Genomic DNA, 10,768 nt, shown 5'->3' with positions numbered 1-10,768 from the left:
GATATCCTACTTCGTATTTATATATTTCCGTGTACATTAGATACCATAAAAAATGCCTTGTCCCGCGACCAACCCACGACTGTTTCAACGGGTGAAATTATTATTTCATACAATTTCTATTAGAAATATCGGACACTATCGTCAACTCAATTCGTTCGTGGTTCGTGGTACTCATGATATTTTGCCTGTATAACTATGTATAAGAATAGTCGATGTACTGTATAGATATCGCAACATCGTAGATTTTTTATCTTTGGATTTGTCGGTTATTTCAAGACTTTTTCTTCACCGATTGAAGCAGGGTGATAAATAAAAAATAATGATCAGATAAATTGAATGTAATCTCGATTCTCGACTATTAACTGTGGTGACTGATCCTAACCACAGAACATATTATATATACTCAGGGGAGATCCTAACTACTGAATTATCTGCTACTGCTGTAAAACATTGTAGGTACATATTATTATTGTACTCACTCCATTGAGTTAATATTATGTACTAATTCACTCTGAGTAAATTTGTTAAAATTAGAAAATTATTTGTGTTTGGGCCCAAAGTATGTTTTGCATATAGCTTTTCGCCCGCAGCGTCAAAGGAAAACCCGCATGGTTCCCGTTTCTGTGGGATTTTCGGGATAAAAACATGTGTTAATCCAAGTTACCTTCTATGTGTCTGCTGAGTTTTATGAAATTCGTTTCAGCAGTTTTTGCATGAAGGACAGAAGGAGTAACAAACTTATGTAGATTTGGAGCAGCGAGCGATCGCCTGCAACTTAGATCATTTCTGCCTGCAACTGCTCGTTTTGCACGCTCGATTTTAGTCACCAGCCGCGGCCGGTCGCCATGCGTGATGCGGCCAAAGTCGGATGCTATCCAACTTTGGGGCAGGTAGGTTTTGTTTTAGTGTCTCTTGACTCTTAAATTATCTGTCAATTATTATTAGGATATTACTAGGATTTTCATATCTAAAATCTGCATACCTATATGTATATCCATGGGAAATAAAACAAAACATTAAAATCAAATTTTGTATTTTTCGGTTTTATACTTATTACTATAACAATATTAAATACGCTTAGATCATTATATAATATAGTACATTACTTAGGCATCGTACTTATCTATAATTTATAAAAATTACGTTACCTATTTCAAAATAACTTGGCCAATAAATGCCGTCATCACAAAAATTAAAGTTTGCATTTTAAATAGGACTTAATTAACTTAGATATAATGTGTGAACTACATTATCATTTACTCTCTACCATATTCCCCCTAAATTGTCTTTTGTGAGCATTTTATACTATTGTTTACAAGAATAAAGCAAATATCATACAAAAGAAGTTTATGGACGCGATGAATTCTATTTTTGGCAACACATTTGGCTTTTGCCTCTTATTTAACAAATATTATTGTAAGAATAGTAAGTATGAGTAGTAATAATAATAATCTAAATAATTTATATAAGAGCAAATATTAAATGTGTAGTTTCTATAATCGACGTAATTACACATCGAAAATAACATTTGCATGATTTTCTGAATAGAAACCGGACGTGGACAAAAATATAGTGTAAGAAGAAATTCTTGAGTAGTTATTATGAATAAGTATAGAAACAAAATATAACATTTGCATTTACTGAGACAAAACCTTATAAAGTACAAAACATTTAATAAATATCCTTATTGCGGGCATGTAGAACACAACATTATAAAAATTCCTCTTCTAAATTAAATGTATCACAATCTATTTGAACGGCCTACCCTTACATATCAAGTTAACAAATCCTACCTATTCCAAAAATTACGTATTACCATGGTATTACACTGCAAATGAAATATGAATGAATACACTACACAATAAATTGAGCCAAATATAATAATAAGCTTTAATATATATATGAGTCGCTGCCATTTGATTCCGAGTTCCGACCTAAAGAACAACTCGAGATTGTCTTCTCATAGAGTTTTTCTACCATAATTTCATTTCCATTAAAATTAACACTAGTTGGTGGTGGAATACAATGTCAGCATTATGTACATATATAAATGTGGACTAGAAGTTTAAGAGTGAAAATTGTAAATTTAAATCTAACCTATCACGATAGATGATGCTTAAATTTATAATAGTTGTTATACATGAATAATATAATAGATATATAAAAAGACAATTAGAATATTTATTTAACATAGACAATATAGATAAAACACAAACAAAATACATAGAAATGATTTAAAATTATATTTAATAGTACTTAATTGTTTGAGTAAATGATAACAATGCGCACATGGTATGTTCTGTTAGGTCGATTTCTGTCTTACGCAGTATTAGTTTCATACAATTACATATAATCATGTAATTCAAGAGTGTATCTACGTAAGATAAAAAAAAACCTTAAGTAGATAATTTAAATTAAATAGGAACATAATTTTTTACACATCTTGTATTGAAAAATTTTCCTACTTAATATAAATATTCACATGTAAATGCAAACACAGAAAACAATTTACAATCAAGTTATGATTGAATTGTATTAGTTATGATACACAGATAGTATGTTATATGAGCGCTAGCGGAAGACCGATGTGATAGTTTGAGCAGTTGATGTCAAGCATAATATAGTAACGTCTTCATACATGACCAAGTTAAATGAACACTGAAAGTCAATCACGAAAATTCCGCGTCATACGTTGGAATGCACTCGTTGGCTATCGTCGCCATAGTCAGTCGAAATTCACTGTTAACACAATTTAACAACGAAACAGTCATTATCGCCGTGGACACTAAAATAAAATTACGTTTAGTTGCGGCGGGTTTAGCCTTTGCCCTCATTTGGGATTGTGATACAAACAGTAGCGGGTCTCAATCTGTCTGTGTGGTGGACACTCGCGAGGGTAGATTCATGTTTCTCTCCGGTGCGATTTATTTCGTCAGTCGTCGTGAGTTTACATTCGACGACGCGGTAGTTGCAGGTCGGCGACCCGCAATCAAAGTGTGATGGCACTGCGTTTGGGATGTCACCTATTTTCGACTCCTCTTTGAATGGTGGACAACTGAAAAATAACGAACTAGTCAGTGCTGTGCAACAGAACTGAAAAATCGTATAATAAAAATCGTATAAGGTAAATATAGCAATGAGTGTAAACGCGCAGTAAAAGTTTCAGCCAAAATGTTGGGAGTAGTTCTTATAAACAAGCTATATTTGTGAGTTTTATGAGTTTTTTATTCAAATAATATTTAAATGAACATACCTTAAGGGTGGAGGTGTCGGCGACCGTGACAGGGGAAAACTGGCGACTTCTCTGGATATTGCCAAAGACTTTATTGACCCAAATGTTTGTTCAGGACTAAGCGGCGCACCGAGGATAGATGCCATGCCTCTGTAAAAATAGAAATAGATATTAGAGAAATCTTTTCCTCATGAAGTTTTAAGAATTAATCTGCAAAGAAACTACTATGTATAAGGTATCTACTGGATACTGAATATTGAGCAAGGTTTAGGACTTAGGTATTTATTTATATTTAACTTAGCTGAGTAGATTTAAATTAGCTGAGTAGATCTATATATTATATATAGCATTTCTTTGAGTTCTGTTTTAGTTATCAGTAGGTATGTATTCTGGTGAAAATTACTATCGCTTTATTATTTGATTGCTTATGTGGGAATTTATGGCAGAAAAGTTAGTTCTTTTGCGTATTCTGATAAAGTATTGAAATATGTAATAAACTAATAAAGATACAAATTAGTATTCCAATAATTAATAATTAATATTCCATAATAAACTCACACAACAGAATCACTAGGAACTAAGAAGGGTAATGGAGGCGGGCACGGCGCGTCCGCCCTCGCTGGCGACGCGGGCTCCACGGAACGCGGGCAGCGTGGTGTCTCACTCTCTTCTACCATGCCTAGCCAGCCGCGCAGGAACCGCCATAGACCGGTGGGGCTGCCTGTAAAAGAAAAAAAAATATTTGGCGCCATTTTTTAAATTTTTTTAAATGTCAGAACTTTTCGTTAGGTGTGGCAAGTTTGATTGATAAGTTTTAGACGTATTCGACCAAACAGGTCAATGCTGATAGGACTAAATGCTTTTTACAGCTTATATAATATTTTACGGTATTATTTTGTTTTGTTTGAGGTTCTACAGAGAATATAAAAGTGTAGCAAATAAAGAGTCTTGTATTTGGACAAAAAAATTGTGATAATAACTTTATAACTTACGTGAGTATTTTCTACTATTTTGAGGGCTCAGTGGGTAGAAGTCCCCATGTATGGGACAGTGGAAAGCTAGGCGCCGTTGCCTTTTCTGTGCTGCACGCATCAATATGCACAATACTATTCCTGAAAATAAAAATCATAGTATTATTAAACGGTAAGTTAATAATTGTAAGTTTTGCTATACGTTTGCTAGTTAATTAAACATAAAAAATTTTCTTTAAAATGTTGTATTTTACAATGTTTCGAACACTGAAAAGAGAGCGTGATCACGAGCAAGCGTTTTGAATTATTTATATACCTACCTTAAACAAATTGGTATTCAGTTTTCATATTATATTGTTTCTATTTTATTCTATGTAAGCTTATGAATGGGAAAATTAATTAAAAAGGTCACTTTGACGATATGGTGGTGATTGGTTTGATAATGACCTAAATTTAAGGTCTGGCTTATGGTTTAATTAGCAGTAATTAATATGTACTAACATGGGTATGGAAATTGTAATCAAACCCTTTTGAATGTAAATAATACATTATTCCTGAAATCGATTTTGGTTCCAATGGGATAAATGGAAGGTAGGTAAGGTTATTGATCGTTTATTGGAACCGAAACGTTACTCAACTATGAAATAGATTTTGCTTCAAGACCCTTCAGACCCTGTTGTTTGGCCGTGTGCCAAACTTGAAACTACCTCGGAAGAACGGTTTAGTATAAGTACGTATACCTACGACATACGACATTGTGACGTCATGAACCAGTTACGTATAACAGAACTTTTTCAGTGATATTTATGTTTATGTAGGTACTTGCCAACGTTATGCCTATATATCCATAATCTACATAAACTTAATATTCATTGACGCGCTTTTGAAGTCTTTTTTTTTGTTTCATTTACGTGATCGTTTTGGAAACGGACCAAAATCAAATCTTTTAGACGCAATAAAAGTTAAATAAATGATAACAGTAGCACCTACGAAAATCGAGATTATTATTTTATTCTTTGCTATTGTTGACAATGTAAACATACCTACATGTTGTAAACAAAGCTACCTCGCTTATCTTTATGAATTTGACTGCGGCAACCAATATTGGCGGATTCCGTGAACGTGACTATTTGGCTATAAGTTTTAAGATGTAAAATACTAACCAGCTATCGTCATAAGTGCGCCAGCAACAATGCAGACGGGGCCCAGCACGCGCGAGTTGCCCGTGAAGGCGATCCGAGCCGCATAGTGGTCAGGTTCCTCATTTTCACCGCAACCGCGATACGAAGCCGCTGTTGAGAATAGATTTATGTTAGATAGTCTTAAATTAGCATAGATAATAAATAGTGATAGCTGTTTTGCATGCTTCAGGTCAAGGAAAACTATTTTAAGAATCTGAATATTTCTGGAGAAAGCACAAAGGGTGTTTAAATGTTGGGCAATATGTATAGACTATAGATAATTACCATTAGTATATTAGTATAAATGAGCTCTATTCTTTTTGCATTTGTGAAAATAAAACTTAATTTTATGAGATGGCTTATATGATGCCTTAGTGTTACTGCCAAGTACAGTTTATCGTTACTTAGGTCTCTAAAAAGGGTAGATTACTTACCAGTGAGAACGCATCCCACAAGCATAAAAAGGAACCCAAATATTGGGAGAACAATTTGACAGTTGGCAGCCACGACGACACCGGCGACTGCTAAGCCACCTTCAACTTTTTCTACTCGAAGACGTGATATTGCAGGCGGACATCTGGGCTTTCCAACAGGGGCTCGAACTAGAGGCTCGCCAGGGGGCGATGTTGTCCTGTAAAGAAAATTATGCAATAAGTGAATAGGCTCAATCAGAAGACATTGTTGGTAAGTTTTTGTTCACAATGTTTAATAAAATATTTAAATTAACAAATTCAAGCAGCTCATATTAAAAAAAAAAATAGGTATTTACTTCAGCGAAATTGAGATTTGGGGTAAAAAATCCTGTCTTTTTAATATTCTAACAGGAAAATTATGTTTCTTTTGGATATTATGTCGCTACTTGGAAATATGTTTTATGAAAAATTATTCATAACGTAACCCTCTTTACGAATAATTTAATGGAAAATGACAATTTGTTAGATAAAGTTAGATAAAGTGTTGTTTCTGTACTTTTATTGTACGCTTTCTAATACTGTTCTAGTGGGTATTGTGTATCTATTTGTGTTTTATAAATCCATTTGATTTTATGGCTCATAAAATCTCGAAGTATATTCTTGTCTTAGGAAGTTTCCACTTTCAAGCTTTCTTTTTATCTCATTTAGTTTTGTACAAACTGTTAAACAATATGTTTATTATTTATACGTTATTCGTAATGATCATAACGTAGTGTTCAATATAAACAATTGTATTGTCTAAATAACTATAATGAGTTAACAGTTAAAGCTATTATTTTAATCCGCTTTAACAAGGATACGTTAATTGTTAATTTGCTGATTTGTGAAAACAAAACAGAAGGTTAAGAATCTAGATTAATTATAATAGTAAGAAGTCAAATGTTCTGTGTATTTTAAAGATAAGTGAAAGAGAAATATTAGCATTAGGATTAATTGCTATCGCACGATGTACTCCAAGTTACACAATCTTGGCTCACTGAAAGAATCCTAATATAATCTTGCCTCGCCTTGAGATATCATGCTTGTGCGAATGACACAATATTCTCGATATCGGCACCCGCCCCGACTTTTAACGATACCTATAAGTATATCAAATTTAATTCACATCCGTTAACACCTGTTTATGTACGAAAGTAAGAGTATATGTTTAAATAGAGCTATTTAAAATAAAATAATAGCATGGATATTGAAGATATAATAAATAATTAGAGGCTATTCATTTAATTGCAAATGCGCAAAAAACAAAATTACTTCCATGAAGCGGGATAAATATTTTACTGCACTGAAAATAATCGTGATTTAAGTTTAATCAAATGTTTGTGTATTTAGAACAAATAAGAATACGCAACGGATGCGATTAAGGCGCAAGAATAATGTACAAAAAACTCGTTAAAGTCAGATTTACAAAAAGCAGAATGAAATCGTAAAACTGAAATAGTTCGCGATTTTGTGGGCATTGTTAGTCGTAACCGACGTATTATCGCTGCATAGTGAACAATTATCGATAAACAAGGAATACATTGGAAAATTTTCTTAAGGTTTGTACAACATATATTGTGCAATTTTATTAATAGTTAATAACTTTGAAATTTTGTTATCTGTACTTGCGACGATATTTTATGTTGGCTGAACGCTAACTAACAGCTGATATTGCGTGACCTTTTTAACGTTTAGATTTCTCACACGCGACTTTGTCGACTTATAGCAGAAGTACCTATATAGATCGCATTACAGGCTTTCCTTGGCAAAGCTATGTATGTAAGGTGTTCATTTCGTCACGTGAACACGTGAAATGAAACGTGATTGCTCTTAGTAATTCAGTGGTAATTCGGAATAGAGGACACATCTTTTTGGCAACATTTACTGTGAATTCTTCAGAATTTTCTGTAGTCATTTGAATGTATTCAGAATCAATTTGCGTTTTAAAATGTTAATTCCGAGTAATTTTTTTCGTTGCAAGTTATGGAGGCACATAAATTAGAAAGCAGAAAGAAAAATCCTTAATTTCTCGCATATCAAGAAAGTCAGTGATTTTGAGTTGATTTATGTGTTGGAAGCATTGATGAAAACAAAATAGCCGGTTTGAAGAAAGATTCATTTATTAGATTGTTCATTTGGCATTTAGACCTTTAACTTATATACAGGGTGGCCGGTCAATTGACGTCACAAAAAAAAATGTAGGTCCGGTATGTTGTGGAGTATCCGAATCACCCCCATGTATGTTCCGCGATTTTTTATAGTTTCGGAGTTATGATTTTTTTTCGATTTTTTGAGGAATTTCGACTTGATCATCTTAAAAAATTTCTAAAAAAAAAAGCATAGACTTTTTAGAGTTTATTTTTTTTGCAACTGAGTTCCTATGAGTTGCACTTTTATGCCTAAAATAATCAGCTTCGTAACTTTGATGAAAGTTATGAAAATGTTGGTCTAAAGTTAAAAATTTACGTTCCGTGAATTATGACTTAAATTTTCAACTTGAAATTAAAAATCTAAACAGGTGACCTTATGATTTCTTAGTTAGTCTTAAAACTGCGCCAGACTCTCAGCTTTCATAATAATAATAATAAAGTGGTACTTAATGGGGGGAATTTGGCTAAAATCGGTCTTCAAAGACAGCAAGGTGGAAAATTCTTAAAATTAGCCAACTGATTAAAAATAAATTTATCATTCCTAAGCTACGGCTAATTTAATGATTAGAGAATGCTGAAAACCTATCGTGTTGGTTGGATAAGGAAAGTTTTAAGTAAGAAGTAGATCATAATGTAAAAATAATTTAATATTTTTTAAATTTACAATAAATTTTCAAAGTGGCCACCTCCAGCAGCAATACACATTCTACACCTTCGTAAGAAATTGTGTTTCAATCGTCTAAATGCTTCTCTGTTCTCCTTGACAACACGTTTGGCTTCTGTAATCTTCTGCCTCAGCTCTTGTTCACTCGAACATTCTCGGGCGTATGCTATTTCCTTGTAATAGCCCCAAATGAAAAAATCGATGGGGTTGAGGTCAGGTGAGCGTGGAGGCCATCTAATTGGTCCACTGCGTCCTATCCATCTGTTGGGGTATGCTTCATTTAAATAATTTCGGACTTGTGTTGCGTAGTGACACGGTGCGCCGTCATTTTGAAACACCATAGTGCGTCTAAGTTCGAGATTAACTTCTTGCAGCAACAATGGAAGTTCATTTTCCAAGAAGTTTCTGTAGGTTGCTCCATCAAGTCTAGTCGGCAATTCAAACGGACCAATTAGTTCGCCATTGAGGACACCAGACCACAAGTTAACGCTAAAACGATGTTGAAAGGTTGAAGCTCTCACAGCGTGTGGATTTTCCATCGCCCACGTGTGGTAATTATGAATATTGAATATTCCAGATCGCTCAAATCTTGATTCATCTGACCATAAAACTTTATTAAAAAATCCAGGATCATCTTGCTCTTTTCTTAACATGGTTTGGCAAAAATCAATGCGCAATTGGTGGTCTGTCGGCTGTAAAGCTTGGACTCGTCGAAAGTGGAACGCGTGGTATCCTTCATCGTGTAGTATGGCTTGGATAGAAGTCCTTGGGATGTCTAAAGCACGAGCTATAGCTCTCGTACTCGTAGACGGATTTTGCTGAACTGCTTCCAGCACCACTTCTGTGCGATCCAGGTCTGCTCTAAAGATTCCTTCACGATTGCCGCGTTGGCCAGGAATGCGGCCTGCCATCAAGGTGTTGTGTGTGTTAATAAAAACACGATGGTCGGGATATCGCAGAGGTTGTGGTCCACCACGGCGTTGAAGTTGTTCGCGATACAGTTTCGCTGCTTCAACGCCGTTTCCTCGTGCAACTCCATAAAAATAATGCATTTCTGCATATTCACTTAACGTGTAACTCATCTCTTACACTTCCAAGTAAACAAAGTCCAAATCACAATGCAAAACACAGTCCAATAAACGAGCTAAGTAGTCAAACAAGTAAGCAGCGGCGGAGTCCGTGGGTAATAAAATGGCGACACGAGTAGCAATAAACACAATGTGAGCACAACTGAGGTCGGTAACTAACAAACTTGTTTTGCATTGGATTTGGTCGGTTGCGCTCGGCCCCTCACGCCACCGAGAGTGAGAGAGATAGCAATACGGTCTCTTATCCTTTCAGCCCATTGTTATTGCAGGTAAAAGTTGCCGTTTCTTACCAAGGTGTACAATGTGTAATACTGCTGGAGGTGGCCACTTTGAAAATCTATTGTAAATTTAAAAAATATTAAATTATTTTTACATTATGATCTACTTCTTACTTAAAACTTTCCTTATCCAACCAACACGATAGGTTTTCAGCATTCTCTAATCATTAAATTAGCCGTAGGAATGATAAATTTATTTTTAATCAGTTGGCTAATTTTAAGAATTTTCCACCTTGCTGTCTTTGAAGACCGATTTTAGCCAAATTCCCCCCATTAAGTACCACTTTATTATTATTATTATGAAAGCTGAGAGTCTGGCGCAGTTTTAAGACTAACTAAGAAATCATAAGGTCACCTGTTTAGATTTTTAATTTCAAGTTGAAAATTTAAGTCATAATTCACGGAACGTAAATTTTTAACTTTAGACCAACATTTTCATAACTTTCATCAAAGTTACGAAGCTGATTATTTTAGGCATAAAAGTGCAACTCATAGGAACTCAGTTGCAAAAAAAATAAACTCTAAAAAGTCTATGCTTTTTTTTTTAGAAATTTTTTAAGATGATCAAGTCGAAATTCCTCAAAAAATCGAAAAAAAATCATAACTCCGAAACTATAAAAAATCGCGGAACATACATGGGGGTGATTCGGATACTCCACAACATACCGGACCTACATTTTTTTTTGTGACGTCAATTGACCGGCCACCCTGTATATTACTAGCTTCCGCCCACGACTTTGTACGTGCATCCC

At 34.4% G+C, this 10,768-nt stretch overlaps 1 protein-coding gene and 1 long non-coding RNA gene across 3 annotated transcripts in view; both read right to left on the bottom strand.

The window, feature by feature from the left end:
• Positions 1-1,016: 1,016 nt before the first annotated feature.
• The window catches only part of LOC149485333 (uncharacterized), a 316,030-nt gene continuing 306,278 nt past the window's right edge, over positions 1,017-10,768 (bottom strand). Inside the window, exon 2 of the long non-coding RNA XR_016316217.1 lies at positions 1,017-1,452. This is a non-coding gene — a long non-coding RNA (uncharacterized LOC149485333). The remainder of the gene's footprint in view (positions 1,453-10,768) is intronic.
• LOC149485346 (uncharacterized) overlaps positions 1,017-10,768 on the bottom strand; it is a 48,156-nt gene continuing 38,404 nt past the window's right edge. For both annotated transcript variants that reach the window (XM_089700205.1, XM_089700206.1), the window contains exons 2-7: positions 5,819-6,015; positions 5,367-5,495; positions 4,225-4,344; positions 3,791-3,953; positions 3,254-3,382; positions 1,017-3,055 (exon numbers count right to left, since the gene is read on the bottom strand). In XM_089700205.1, the coding sequence (XP_089556331.1) occupies positions 2,818-3,055; positions 3,254-3,382; positions 3,791-3,953; positions 4,225-4,344; positions 5,367-5,495; positions 5,819-6,015 (976 nt within the window). In that variant the 3' untranslated portion in view covers positions 1,017-2,817. The remainder of the gene's footprint in view (positions 3,056-3,253; positions 3,383-3,790; positions 3,954-4,224; positions 4,345-5,366; positions 5,496-5,818; positions 6,016-10,768) is intronic.

The sequence above is a fragment of the Colias philodice genome, chromosome 10, assembly GCF_061535455.1.
Source record: "Colias philodice isolate Cphi_HAF_F1 chromosome 10, ilColPhil1 Martin Lab GWU primary, whole genome shotgun sequence".
Lineage (NCBI taxonomy): Eukaryota > Metazoa > Arthropoda > Insecta > Lepidoptera > Pieridae > Colias > Colias philodice.
Note: the sequence above shows the minus strand (reverse complement) of the source record. Positions and strands in the feature narration are given on the sequence as shown.